Genomic DNA, 15,084 nt, shown 5'->3' on the forward strand with positions numbered 1-15,084 from the left:
TGTGATGAAACAAATTTGTATTCAGAATGCATTTCATGTGATTTTCATGATCTCCGACACCACCCACTAATTAAAATTCTTAAAGCAATTTCAAAATTCAACGATCAAAATTCCCTTTGATAAAGGCAGAATGTTTTCTAATAATTCTTTCTTTGCACGTACCAGATTCACACGAGGGCAGAAATAACCAACTGCGTTACTGGATAGGAATACAATAAAATGCAAAAGAAAAACATTGCTGTTTTTATATGTATTTATAAATGCACAATACATGGTTTCCACTAACATTTCACATAACAAATAAGATTCTAGCATTCAACTCCAACCTAAACAGTATACTGTTCATTCTGAGCAAATTTAACCATTCAGTTTACTACACAAAACATAGAAACTAATCGTTTAACATTAACAGATGCTGCAGTGATCTCTTGCAGATTGCAAAACAAATGGCTTGAATAACCATCATTGGCAACAGCATATCATGACCTGGTACACAATAAACTGGTAGCAGTTAAACCTTTCTTATATAAAATATGACTCCAAAACAGCCATCAGAAAAATATATTAATCTCTACCCTTTACTGTATTTGAATATATTTGTTTAACTGGAAATCATGCACCACACACTAACTGAATATAATGCTGCATATTGTGTGTCTTATAAAGAAAGACATGTGGTTCAAGAATGTGCTGTCTCTTTGAAGGTAAAATTGTCACAATGCTTTAACAAATTAGTGAGTCAACATGAAAAGATTTAACATTACACATAAAATACATCAGCGAATAAAAACTGTAGCCTGAAATGCACTTTGTAATATTTAAAAAGCATTGAGAACAAATGCACCTCATGTGCAAAGCATTTGGTTTACACAATCTTCAGTCTTGCTTTTGCCAAGTAGTTTGACAATTTGATGATTTTTAAGGCTGTGCCAATTGTCCGTTCAGCTTCTGGTCAGTCCTGTTTTAGGAGAAAATAGTTTTGAAAAGAATAACTCGCAGGATGTAGGCAAATGCTTCTCATTGTGTAGCCTTTTTCTTTTTAAAGGAAAATCTCCAGCCTGTCATTTTGCATTTAACCCTTTCTATATTTTGAGCAAAACTTCATTAGGCTTCAACTTGAATTTCTTTAAATGATGAAACATAGGGCCAAGACCCAATAGTACAGTGCATAACCAAGGAGGAAAGAAACTGAGGTAAGTTAAGAAATAGTTACGTGATGAAAACTTAGGCTTTAAAAATATATACATGTATATGAGGAAAAGATCCCAAGAAAAATTTGAATCAAGGTGTCATTTTGACCCATTGTAGCTCATCATTCTAGAACTCCAATCCTATTATATTTCTATTATATTATCCATCTGTTTCTTAAATTATATCAGTTTTATGGTTTTAATCACCCTTCCTGTTAACATGCTTTAATTGTTGATTATCTTCTGTGTAAAGAAATACATTCCTGGGTTGGTGCTAAATTTGCTTTCACAACCCTGAACTTGTAGCCTCCTGAGTCATTTAACAGTGAAGGGTTATGAGAATGTGAAATGCACCCTTTCCCCCCCCCCAAAAAAAAAGCCCATCAATACCGAACTGATTGGAGTGTTTAAAAGGAACTGGACAGCAAATAGAATCATCTTGAAGTGGAGAACAGAATTGGCACAACTCTTCACCCATCGTCTTAATAAAATGAGAATTATTTATCGCTGCACTTCTGTGACAATGAAATAACTCCATAGAAACCCTGAAGAAGTACACAGTTATCAAAACGTTTGAGTTCAAACATCACAGAACTATGACAGCAACACATGACTTGTCAGACTTCTGACTTTCAGACAAGCGACTGAACATTATTTTCTGTGAAATTAGATTTTCCACAACTACAAAGAGATCCTGAAGAATTTCACTATCTGGTGTTTCCTGAGGGAGAGAGGGAGGGAAGTATTGCTGGATTGGTTAGTTATGTCATAGCAGTCAACATTCTCTGACGGTTGTTCACTGACCAGTAACACCAATACTGACCACTGCTTATTTTGTATCTTACCCTAAGAAAATCCATAAAACTTTAAAATCAGTTCAAACTGCATCTTAAAGTCAGATTCAAACCTGAAGGGCTAGGAGGAAAGGATGAACAGCAAAACCAAAGTTGCACCGATAACCTTCAGATCAATGCATAAATTACTCGCAAGAACAACTACAAATTCTGTGAGAAACTGTCCTCAGTATTTTGTTTGTAGTATTGTGATCAAACTAAAATAGCTACTTCTAAAAATGCACAGAATCTCACTAGTTCCAGGCCATGGTTAGTTGATTCAGGTTTGAGAACGTCAGTTGCATGTAAATGCCACGCTTAAAATTAGATTTAGCATTCACTGTATTTTAGTTACAAGCCTAGTGGAAAACGAAAGACAGTAAATATATTTAGCACAGGTCAGCCAGGAAGCATGCTGATTTTAGTGCCAGGTTTAGCCTGAGTTTATTTCAACAAAGAAATTTCATATCTTAAAGTTCATTTGTTCATAAAAAAAAAATCCTCACTGTTAAGATCAACATGTAGCTGAACTCACAGAATTATCCCCAAGGTTACCCATCCAACCGAAAATAATACAAAGGAGTCATTTAATACACTATTTTATTTCTTAATCAGAGTCAGGGCTGTACATCTTTGTGAGCAATAAGTCACATCCTGAGTTAAGACATTTAAAAAGTTCAGGATGCATTCATTTAATTATTATTTAGTGTACTGTTTTACAATTCATTTCACTTTTGGCTAAAACAAGCCAATTGGGTACTCTAGTGGCTTCCTGTGGCTTCTTGTGAGTACTGCAGCATTGCAATTTGGACGCAATCTTTTTCATATAAACCTACATTTACTCTGTCTCGTGCTTCACTTCTTCTGACTTGAAAAAAATTGAATCATTAAAATGTATAGGAGGTATATAGGAAAACTGTCATCTGTTTACATATTTATTTTGTAGGAATCCTTTGTTTTTCAATTGTTTTGATTTGTTTCACAGCACATTACAGTGAACTTATAAACCTTGGGTTTAATCCTGTGAGTAGATGAAGCAGTTAGTTTGCCATTGTGCAGACTATGGAGTGTGCAGTGCCATCCTAGATAAAAAATGAAAATACCTTTTATTCCTTTTTCTACACCTTTCTTCTTCATACCTTGGAGTAGGAAAGATTCAGGGAGGAGTTAAGGAAAGACACACAAAACCAGCAAAGAAAACAAACCCCGCATTGTATCCCAGGCAGCAGGAGAGGAAACGAGAACTGGACTAATCATTCATTTTATGGAAATCAAACACAAATATAAATGTAATGTACATTTTATGAACATTGGTATAACACAGGTCACTCTCAAATTATTCTATAAAAGCTTACAACACGAACTGTGCAGCTCAGTATTGATCAGGTCAACATTTACTCAATCCCAGGATTTATGCTGTACAGACAGGGAAATTGCACATTAGGGCTGGAAGGCAGTAAATTGTGGTGATATTTAAGCAGGGATTACTTTGCTACCTGCCCTCAGCTCCAGAGACAAGTCCCTCAGTTGGTTCCTAACTGCTGAAGGGCTCACATTGCTGAAGGAGGCGTAAAACAGGTAATATATGTATCAATTTCTTCATTTTCCCAAGGCTACTTCCTGCAATCTGTTAATTTGTCATTGTACCTTTAACACCATTATATCTACAGACATACACCAACAAGTCAGATGAACAAAGTTACTGCTTATTAGCTGCTATTAGGCTGTACCAGTGAAAGTCCAGGCACCTATCTTTCCTTGCCTGTTTTACAACTTCTGTTTGATTTGCAACCACCACAGATCTCTCTCATTCTCTGCTGCCACCTGGGTCACTCACTCTTCACAAGGCATGTCAACTTCACACAGGCTCTAATTGCTTTTATCCTGGATTTAACTCATTGTGGTTCCTTTGGGGCCTCTGTGTCCTTCCCAGTTACGTATTCTCACTGGGGAGATCTATTTTTTCTTTGAGCTGGATCCTACAATGTCTACACTCTCTGACTTGATGGGCTAGCCTATGTCAGACTGAGTTTTGGAAATCCCACCCTCTGTCTTTATGTTCAGACATTATATGATCGTTAACATAGGATGTTCAACTTCATCTCTGTTACTTTTATTGATCATTCACTCTGTGCCTGTTTGCGGGACGTTGTTGTGTTTATACTGGCTGCCGCGTTAATCTACAAAACCCACAGTCATTACACTTTACAATATATACTGTGAAGCGCTTTGAGACATCTTCCTGACATGAAAGGCGCTATATGAAATGTAAGGAGCTATATGAAATGTAAGGATAATTATTATTATTTATAGATATATAAAAGAGGTTTGGCACACGTTCACAGAACAGTCTCTTTCTAACTCGTTCTACAATCTTCCTCCTATCTCCGATCCCATTCCATCCTAACCTTCCGGTCTCCAGTTATTGAACTGAAGGTACAACACAGCTTCAAAACAGCCACATCTCATAGCTTCAAACAAGTGGTAGGGCTACATTGCCAGAACTATTTAAAATCACAAAAGCTTAAGTTTGTTATATTCACACAACATGTTCAACAAACAGGGTACACAACCAGACTTGTGAATTACAATTCAAAACTGTTAAAGGCTCAAATGTGTCTTTGGCTCTGTGGTTACCTTTCTGCCAATCACACAGTTATTTTCTCTCACAGTGCAGCAGGCACTGAACCACCTTTGTGTCCCACCTATAAAGCTCTGCACCCCATATAACTCCACACAAACACACACAAATGTAAATCATACGCATGTTCTAATGGATTTTGATTTCCTCGCCTGAACCTGGTTATGCAGTGCTAATGGTAAACGTCAAAGTACAATATTTTCCCTAAAGCAGTTTGGGTTTTATTGAAGTCCTAAATCGGCAGCCATTTCTGTTGCACAATGGTTAATTTGGAACCAAGACAGGTTTTTTTTGCAATAGCTCCTCACACCACCTGATGGACTGAAATGTCTTTATCAGTCCACTTTCCTAATGCAATCCTGTTAATCGTGTTTTACCCAGTTGTTGAGAACATTGATATTCACTGGATTCCTATTGCTTTGCATGCTTTTTAGTGACGCATTGCTTCTCCATTAAAAATATTGCTCAAAATAGACCCAGAGACAAAGAGACTCTCACTCATTCATAGAGATATTTACATTCCTGCAGAGATTGTTGTTTGCAGAGAGATGCAGAGAGAGATAGACAGAAACTTAGGCAACAGAAGGAGACTCCTCACACAGAGACGTACACAATTAGAAATGGTGAAACTTACGTTTTGATGCAGTCTGGTATACATACATACTCCATGGGAATAAGATTAGCCAGCTCTGCCAAGCTGAAGACATATTTTACCTTCTGAACGAACTTCGAACTGTAAAGACAAGGATGAGTTATTTAGGCTGTTCATTGTCACAAATGTGCAGACAGGCAGGAACCTCTTGTTATTGAACGTTAACTTTTAATTGTTTTTTTCAATTTTAGAAATTATTCTGTTAGGGGTATGGTTTGGGACGAGTAGTACTAATTTCATTACATATAGTTCTATGTTGCATTCAAATTAAATCCTCCCATCATTCTGAAAATACACTTACAAACAGAACCCTGTCACATACTGATCTCTAAAATAATGCATCTTTATATAATAAACCTTGTATTTCATATAGCATTTTTCACATTCCGAGCACATCTCAAAGAACTTCACAGGATTTACTCAACAGAGCACAGACTATATTTTCTCAGCCAACCTCTTCAGAATTGCATGAATAGAAATGCATTATTGCTTATAAAATTTAGAGACATTTTGTCCTGATCAGTATTTCGTGCTTGGCTAAAACATCACCAAATACCAGCTGAGCTTGTTGAAGGGCTCTTTAAAGCAATACTCCCAAAATTTCTGTTTCACAAGATCACAAAGAGGTTTGGATGAAGAAGGTCTTTGGCCCAATTTACTTATCTTTCCTTGACTCATCATTCCTCTACAAGTACACTAATACACCTTTCATAAATGGCACACAAGACAGCCCATAACAGTACACAATTGGGCAAAGTTACTGTACTTTGGAAAGGCATTATGTAGAACAAATGATCTCCACTTGGTTAAGCTTCAGTTAAGCATTCTACAGATGACAGTTTCATAACCCGACCGCAATTCTGTACAGGACTGATAAGACTTATTTTGGAAAATACCTAATGAAAGGTCGCGTGACAGCCAGGAGAGTCCTGATAAACCATGAAGGATGAACTATCATCAGAGACTTCAGATTTTTTCGTAACCTAAAATTATACAAAATTAAAAGAATCCCATTTTAGGAGTTACTCCACACAGTGAAAAAACACCCATTCCTGGCAAAACCATATGTCTTCTGTATGCTACCCCACACTTACTTCCTGTTAATCATCTGGTAACACTTTCGAAGCCAGCCAAAGCTTGGCATTTTTCGGCGTGTAGTAGCACCGTTCAAATATACAATCATGTAGTTCTCTGCCACTAATAGTTCCAGGGTAGCAATTATATATCTGTCGAGAAAATAAGATAAATTAATCAACAGTGGAAAAGGTACCGTCTTCAAGCTGCTGTGATCAGGTGGCATCCGTACAAAATGGCATCAATAAGACAAATTGGGTGAAAGCAAATGCTAAATCATTTGTTTTCAGTGAAAAGCAAAAGGTTTTAACAGTTGAAAACTCTATAGTACCAATGTACACAATTTGAAAAATGGGTACATTATAATCTGTAATATCCCATTTATTCATTGATTGCCTGATTTAAAAGTGCCCAGAGAAAGATTGATTGTACTGGTACTTAATTGGTATCCCTGGTTCATCAAATCATCGGTAGAGGTGTAACTTAAAAGTCTCAAATTTGACACTTGGAACAGCGCAATTTTTAATTCTCAACATTTTTAGAAATACCTGTAAAATAATCCTTAATCTTTACATCCGATATAGCGCCTTTCATGTTCGAAGAGTTATCATCAAGCACTTCATAGGATATGCTGCAAATTATAATGATAATCCTTGCATTTGATACAGCGCTTTATCACATCTTCGAGATGTCTCAAAGCGCTTCACAGATTATACTGTAAAGTGAATTGACTGTAGATTTTGTGGGCGAAATATATAATGTAGTAACTGTATTTTGTACATGATGCATTTAAAAACCATAAGAGCAAATTTTACATTAGGAGTAGCAATGGTAAATGATAAATTTGCTGGAACCAAATAAAGGGTCCTGACTTAGCACAGCCACTGGGGAAAAAAATCTAATGTGAAGCTACGGCGAACAGGAGTTCTCTCTCTCTCTCTCTATATATATATATATGTGTGTGTGTGCAGTAATAAATAACACACTCAACTCCAAATACACAAAGAAAGTTGAAAGTTGGACCAATTCAAAATTTTTCCAGATAATAAAACCTAGAACAAAATCCAGCATTAACAGATGTGCACTTACTTGAAAAGATTTTCCATAATATACTGATAATTTGGCTGACTGCTGTCAGGCATAAAACAGACGGCAAACACAATAATAGCATTCAATCCATCGCCATAATAACCTGCAATATAAATCACAAATTGTGCAACAAAGAAGCAATGAGCTTTCATTTTAAGCCAACCATTACATAGATGCTGAAGATGCTAAATAAGTGAAGCTTTCACCCTGATGTTCGCAATTTTCTGACATGCACTGCACGACGATTTAGTCACAAATCTGTTTTTCCATTCTGCCCAATCTGTTGTTATTCACCATTAGTGCAGACCAGATTATAGCACTGTAAGATGTTGGTCTCTAGTGGTGTTTTGTAATATGTAAGATTGTTGTCTCAAAAGGATTTACAACAAGAGGGTTGTTACATCAATTTGGTTTTACTATCTAGGATCAAGTGGCTAAAACCAGGAGAGATCTGTAGGTGAATATTGTCAGATGAATGGAGTGGAGCGGGGAGGAGGAATGAACATGATGGACTTCTAGGCTTTTTTCCACTCCCGCCTATATGTCTAAATTGCAGCAAAATGTTCAATAGTTTCAATTGGACCCATCTGCCTAGTTATCCTGTCTATCGATTTTCCAGTGACTGTTGCATACCAGTTTCTTCCTCTACCAGAACTTGCCAGCTGCTGGATCTTAATATCTACGTCAAAGGAACCTGCTCATTATTGTGTTATGTAGCACAATTGTAGCATACAATTATTCAGCATCTTCTCAAAGTGTAGCCAGTAATAATGGCTGGAATCAACCGCAAGGAGTTTCTCCGAAGCTAGGTGGAATTTGCTCATATTTGGGCTTGAACAGATCTGGTGAATTTTTAAAGGCTATTTTGTGCTTTTAGGAATTTATAGCGCACTTGCCATTACAGGGTCAATCTGTAATATGAGGCTGTCCAACCAGATGCAACCAACACAGTGTAAACTGACACTTGTCTCTTGTCATGCTAAACATTCAGTTTAGAGCAGATCGGAACACTAGCTTAATGGAGACAACAGTTACTGTCTGCATCTTGTAACTTCCTCTCCTTGCTGGTATGCTTTCTGAGGCCATGACATATGCATGCTCAGTACACAATGGTCCTGTATCACAGAGCTCGCAGTCACAAAGTTGAAATTCCACACAACTTAGTCTCAGCCTTTCCGCGTTTGAAAACCGAATCCATTAGATGCAGGCGAGGGAGTTTGTGGGGGGGGGGGGGGGGGGGGAGGGGATGAAGCGGGGGGAAATGCAACAAACATTAACATTTCTTAATCAAAAGAAGGTTTAAAAATGACAAAATCCAAGGAGTAACTGAAAAGTGATAAAACTTTGAGTTATCACTGTCCAGGCAAGACAAATTTTATATAATGGGCCATTAATATTAATAATAAATCCTTGCTTTTGATAAACAACAATAACTTGCATTTATACTGTGCCTTGCACGTCTCGGAACACTTCACAGTATACATGATATAGAATCTTTCACATCAGGAAGATGTCACAGCATGTCTCACAGCATGTCTCAAAGCATGTCACAGAATTTACTGTAAAGTGCGGTGACTGTACTTTGTAAACAAACATTTAAACTCAAAATGGGTGAAACATCATTGATGATACTGAGATTGAAAGTTCAGGTGCGTTCAAGTCATTTGTTTAGTTTCATTACCTCCGTGACTGATTACTTTTTTGTAAGGCTCCACAGCTGTCATGTCAACTCTGTGGTCTTGTTCTCCAATTCGAAACAAGCGCCATTGCCTTCGTTCCTCCTTCTCATCTGAACCGTACTCCGAGATTAGTGCAGCACCCTTTTTGGTTATCTCAGTTTTGCTCGGTTTTGGAAGGTCATCTGCAAAGATCCGAAACACGTTAGTGCACAGTTCTTTAATTCCTCTGACTTCCAAATTAGGTGCCCATTTAGTACAACACATTTAACACTCACTGGGAAAAATCATGTCTATATTTGAAAAGGCAATTCCTTAAAATGAAATATCAGCTTTCCTATCATTTATTTATATGGGAATTGGAATACATATTTTTTCTAATTCACTTATATTTCAGAAGGTGCAGTGTTCCATGATTTGGACTTAGGTTTGGAAATTGTTACTAATGATCAAATTACACAGGACATGCAAGCCTGCTAGGCAATAAGTATCTCATATCTTTCTCAAGTCCAGCCAACTGCTACCAACCCCTGTAGCACTCAGTATGAAAAAGTAACGTGGGTTCCCCTTTAAAAAAATGTCTTTCTTACTTTACGGTATGTGTATCAGATTTATAGATACTATAAATACAATATAAAAAACATTATTGCACCTACCTTTTATTTTTATTGTGGAAATCCTTAAATCTTTAATTTGTAGTAAAAATTTGAAAGTAGTGAAATAGATCGCAACACAAATTGGAAGCAAAAATGTCGATCAATTCATTCGAAAAAAAGTTTTGAATTTTAAGTCCATTCACATGTGATCATTTAGTAGACATTTAAAACACCGACAGAGATTTAGAAGGAGAACATTTTCTGATTTCGTGATTTCTCAAAATGTCTTGAATATGTATCCTTACCACCAAGGAAGAACATAGAAAATGGCCTATGTTAGTGGCTCGCTCCCAACACGTGGTTAGTCACTACTCAACAATCCTTCCACGACAGTGAAGACAGTAGCATTCAAAGAAATAAAGACAAAGTGTTTTCAGTGACATTCCTAGGTCTTCCTATTACTAGCTGAAAGAAATTTGTACACCAGAAGTTTGATAAGTTTACCTGTGTAGATTACCTCCAAGCAAATAAACTCTCATGCTTCTCAGCGAAATCTCATTTGACCCTTTATGTTTGTTGACGTTTAATTCTCCACACTTCTTCATAACACATTCTGCTCTAACCTCCGCACTTCACGGATTCCTAGGTTGCAGTAATTGTACTGGGATTATTCCGCAGTTCACTGCTGGAGCTACTTAGGACATTTATACATATTACTAAACCTTTGGCTGTTGACACACACCAACAGTCACCAAGGCAAGGCATCCTGAGTTTCAGAAAAACAGTCAACCAAAATCTGCCAATAATCCCATTGCTATTTCGCTTCATGAGACCCAAGAGCTTTGTCAGAGATTCACTGGCTGCCCAAATACTCTAATCAAATACAAGTACTCTGAGTTCGGGCTGTAGAGGCAGTTCTATTATTTGTATCCCTAGCTAATAATGAGCAGATTTTAACCTTGTATTAAAATCAAAAATTGCCTTTTGCTTTTCTGCAGCTACACGAGTGGTAATATAACAAGGTAAGAATAGCTGAATTGATCAGGGCTGCCTTACCCTCCCACTCAAACTCATTACTGTTCTCTGGTAACTCCAGCGATTCACCATCAGAGGGGGTGTCCAAGTCATCAACATTAATGTCAGCACTTTCCTCAAAGTCCTCAGAAAGGATTGAGCCGTCACTGCGATCCAGCGTTAAGCTAATATCAGGAGCAGCAAGCTTCGTCTTCCGTTTCTGATTTCCAGCGAACTCCAAAAAGTCTGCAAACACAGAGTGAGTAATATGTATGCTGTTCTCCACCTCACCCAGGCTAATGGCACATCTTATGTTGACATTCCTCATTATATCCATTCTGATTTTAACTGAGATAAACCGAGAATCTAAATATGATAGAACCCTGTTATAATACTAACACGGGTTCACTTAGAAAGAGATCGGGGTGTGGTCCCATCATTTGTTTATCCACGTGCTCCATTGTACATTGACGCATAGCTACTCAAGAGCCAAATGCGCCTCATATACAAAGATAATAGTTGTGGTTCAGTTTAATAAACAATCTGCTTTTCAAGTCCTATGAAAATGCAGATTTTATGAAATACCAACGATACACTGGGGAACATAAAACACCTGAATGTCAAGGAGCAGCTTGTTTCTATTACAGAATTTTCGAAACACATATCTATTAAAATGGTATTTGAGCATATATTTACTCAGGTAGGCTTTTTTTATGTTTCAATAAAGGTTTTCAGATCATCAGACATAACAGTGGTTTACTACCTGTAGTAGTAAATGGAAAAGAAGCTTGAAAGTAAAAGGCAAAGCGGAAGCATGCTGAAAAGATGAAGAATAAGATACTTGCGCTGTTCAAAGGAAGGCAGCTGAAAGGAAGGAAACACACAGTTGTCACAGTGCGGCTGATCCAATGTTAAGTATGACCAAGCTAGGGTAGACCACAGATAGTTTCAGAAACATGAAATGTGGCAGAACAACAACAACTTTCATTTATATAGCTCCATCCACGCAGAGTAGCGTCTCAGAGCACTTAACAGTGGCGAAACCTGACTCCGAGCCACTGTCGAAGAGGAAGGTTTTCAGGCAGGACTTGAAAAGGGGGAGAGAGGTGGCAAGGCAGAGGGATTGAAGAAGAGTGTTCCAGAGTGATGGCAGTAAAAGTAAACAACACACAGAATTATACAGACTGTATAGCTTTGAAACATGCCATTGAGCCTGTGCCGGTTTTTATACTCCAAATGAGCCTTCACCTCTCCTAATCTTCTCTTTCTACCCACCTCCCATAAACCTCTATTCCCTTCTCCCTCAGGTATAATAATCCTTGCATTTGATATAGTGCCTTATCATGATGTCAAAGCGTCTCAAGGTGCTTCACAGGATTTCACTGTAAAATGCGATGACAGTGTAATTGTAGGTGAATGCAAATCGACAGAATGCACAATATTAACAATGTTCAATTAAAGTATAGACCAATATTACGTGCTATTAGAGCACTTATTTTAAGATTAGTACCTTTCCACTTAAAATAGTCCATAGAAACTAAGATGGGTAACTTAAAAACCTTGCTTTTCAAATCACTTCACCACTTATGACTACATCTTGTACAAAATCCCCCAAATCACTTTGGCACCCAAGAAGAATTCTTTGTGTCCTTACCAGGTCGGTTTTCTCTTTCATTAGCTGTTAACAACCCTCCTTCAATGGGAATATCTATCCCAACATCCTCAGGTAGTGGCCTACAGAAACAGAAGAGTCCCACATATAAACATGCATAAGATATTCACAAAGATGTAATGGTACCTAGATCACAAATAGTCAATTATACGAATTATCCCTTATGTAACCATTAGATTTCCTGGTACTATTGATAAAGGTGAATCTGTTTCAACACTCAAATTAAGTGTGCAGAAATATTTATTCATGCTATTAAATACACTTCAAAACGTGAATGAATTTGGTTTCAATCACACAGATTTCCAGCAGAATATCCACAGTTGAAACTTCTATTGAAACGCATGTTTGTAGCTTTTGGCTTCAAATCCCCAAATTACCATTTGAATCAATTTGCATGAACTGACATTTGTAATTTGCTGATTCTTGAGAAACATTCCTGAGCAGTGGAAGATGGCAACCCACCTTGGGAAGTCTTCATCCTGCCACTCTTCCTTCAGCTCCACTCCTTCCATCCGCAGCCTGGCCTCCGTCGTCGCTACCGATTCTTGACGGCCCAGACGGACCGGATCCCTCCTGCAAACGGAAAGTCATTCAGCATAATCCGAGGATCTTAGATTGAAATAATAAGATTTGCGCTTGATACATACGGTGCCTTATCACATATACCTCAATGCTCTTTGCACAGTGAGTTGGTTGCTCTGAAGCACCGAAACTGGAGGCAAAGGATTCTTCACCAGTAACATCCCTTAAACAGCAATGACCCTTTGAATCTAATTCAGGAAGGCATAGAGGCAAGGACACAGAGCACTCCTTTAAAAAACAGCACTCCTTTACGCCAGTCATTAACTCAACAAGACTAAATAAGGCCCCATTGTATGAATTGTATTTAAATCCTTAAATGTTATACATAATGCCTTTAACGTGGGTAGGACATCTCAAAAAGGCTAAGCAGGATTTACTGTAAAGTGAAGTGACTGCGTATTTGGAGGCAAACATATTCACATATACAAGCAACTTTTTTTTTCTATACTTGTACACAATTACATTATATTATTCAGCTTTAAATTGTATTTGCTGCCCCAACTACATATCAAATTCAAGAAGCTTGTGAACATAGATCCCTAAAACACTGAGACACGTAACTTGGCACTGCTGCTCGTGTTTTCTTCATTGTCAGGGTCACTCCCATCCTGTAACAAGGGTTTGCTTCCCCTCAGCATCAACCCTTTGCAGGCATCAGCTTCCTTCTATTCACCACTGTATTTTCCTGTGCGGATCGTTGCCAAGCTTAACTTTTCAATTGGTGGTCAACTCAATAGTTTTGATCTCGACTTTCCTTGAGGGGGTGGGAGGGAAAGGACGGGGGGTAAGTGGCTGTAGGGGGTGGTAAGTGTGTGTGTGTGTATGGGGTGATGGGGGTGAGGGGGGTATCAGTGAGGGCTCCTTGGATTTGTGTGAAATGCTTGGCAACAAAATATTCGAATCGAGTCAACCTTCTGCGGTGGTCTCAGCAGTCAGTTTTTTGAGCCAGGCAGGTCTGTAGATGGCTTAGAGTCATCGAATCCTACAGCACAGAAGAAGGCCATTCGGCCCAACATGCCTGTGCCGGCTCTTTGAAAAATTATTCCCATTTCCCCCCGCTCTTTCCCCATAGCCTTGCAACTTTTTTCTTTTGCATCTGTTGGACACAGGGTCTCCAGCTGGAGTGTAGACACAGGAGCCTCCTGCTGTGCAGTAAACCTCACGTAAATAGTATCAGTTAGGATCATACACTTAATATGAATTACGCAAAGTATGAGTTATATCAAACCTGCATGGAATATAAACTCTTGAACGGGATCTGGGCAGATGTACGAATTGGGCGATTGTACGATTTATACAGATCACACTTATGCGTGTTTTACTGTATAGACACTGGGGCCTCCTGCTCAGATACCACCTCAATGTATCGGGACACTCGATTGTAATAAAGCAAGGTCAATTAAGACAAACTGAATCTCCGCTAAATGCAAAATCAACATGCGAGTTGATCTTACCTGAATTTCAGCGAGTCAGGAAATTCAGAAATCCGAGAGTCAGCCACTGCCACCTACCTTGTGTTCTGGTTCACTGTATTGTCATTGTCAGGGTCTTGGGTTTCATTTGGCTCCAATAATGCTTCGGCTCCTTGCGCTGCTTGGTTTTGGATTGTATTGTGGGCCGATTCCTCGTAAACCCCTTCTTTGGATGGAACCACCGTTCTTGTCACGTAAGGCTCTCTGTGCGCTTTGTCTGAAGCGAGTCCACATGTCGCACTGGAGAGTCAGCATTCTGGTTCAGTGCCACTGACACAGTTTCGTCGCAAGTCACTGGCGAACCTGTACCACTTGTGTTGCCATTGTCCACTTCCCCATCCTCCTGATCTGTTCGGCTGCTAAGTGTCGCCATGGGGCGTGCAGAGAAAGCAGAGATCTTCCGAGTGGTAAATTTAGAAGTTAAACCCTTCTTAAAAGTCGTTTGGGAAGCTTTACTTGCACCGCCGTCTTGCTCCCGAGTTACTTTCAGACTCTTTGCACGCAAGCGAAATGGGATTCTTGATGAAGTCTCTATTCCTCCTGCAATCCTTGACTCCGGGCCTGTGGTGCAGAAAAGCCTGCAGCTTTCCCTG

The 15,084-nt window shown here is 38.6% G+C and overlaps 1 protein-coding gene across 3 annotated transcripts; it reads right to left on the reverse strand.

Annotated features, from left to right (window-relative positions):
• bnip2 (BCL2 interacting protein 2) lies at positions 1–14,728 on the reverse strand. Of its 3 annotated transcripts, XM_007907501.2 has the most exons (12): positions 14,531–14,728; positions 12,900–13,010; positions 12,420–12,499; positions 11,611–11,691; positions 10,808–11,011; positions 9,161–9,340; positions 7,480–7,582; positions 6,411–6,542; positions 6,213–6,299; positions 5,299–5,397; positions 3,127–3,162; positions 1–958 (listed from the first exon to the last, which is right to left on the reverse strand). In XM_007907501.2, the coding sequence occupies exons 2-12, from the start codon at positions 12,947–12,949 to the stop codon at positions 919–921; spliced, it is 1,092 nt and encodes a 363-aa protein (XP_007905692.2). In that variant the 5' UTR covers positions 12,950–13,010; positions 14,531–14,728; the 3' UTR covers positions 1–918. The 3 variants fall into 3 exon arrangements, with proteins under 3 accessions (XP_007905692.2, XP_042199998.1, XP_042199997.1); XM_042344064.1 differs by lacking the exons at positions 11,611–11,691; positions 14,531–14,728 and having other exon boundaries at positions 12,900–13,006; XM_042344063.1 differs by lacking the exons at positions 3,127–3,162; positions 14,531–14,728 and having other exon boundaries at positions 12,900–13,006.
• Positions 14,729–15,084: the final 356 nt, after the last annotated feature.

The sequence above is a fragment of the Callorhinchus milii genome, unplaced genomic scaffold (genome assembly GCF_018977255.1).
Source record: "Callorhinchus milii isolate IMCB2004 unplaced genomic scaffold, IMCB_Cmil_1.0 Scaffold26, whole genome shotgun sequence".
Classification (NCBI taxonomy): Eukaryota; Metazoa; Chordata; class Chondrichthyes; order Chimaeriformes; family Callorhinchidae; genus Callorhinchus; species Callorhinchus milii.

What these genes read in the sequence shown, in the direction of transcription:
- bnip2 (XM_007907501.2), bottom strand. Translation starts at nt 12,949, where the DNA reads ATGGAAGGAGTGGAGCTGAAGGAAGAGTGGCAGGATGAAGACTTCCCA. An exon ending in ATTATGGAAAATCTTTTCAA is followed by an intron (nt 6,543 to 7,479) that starts GTAAGTGCACAT and finishes TTTTCTCGACAG; the next exon opens with ATATATAATTGCTACCCTGG. An exon ending in ATACCAGACTGCATCAAAAC is followed by an intron (nt 3,163 to 5,298) that starts GTAAGTTTCACC and finishes TCCTACTCCAAG; the next exon opens with GTATGAAGAAGAAAGGTGTA.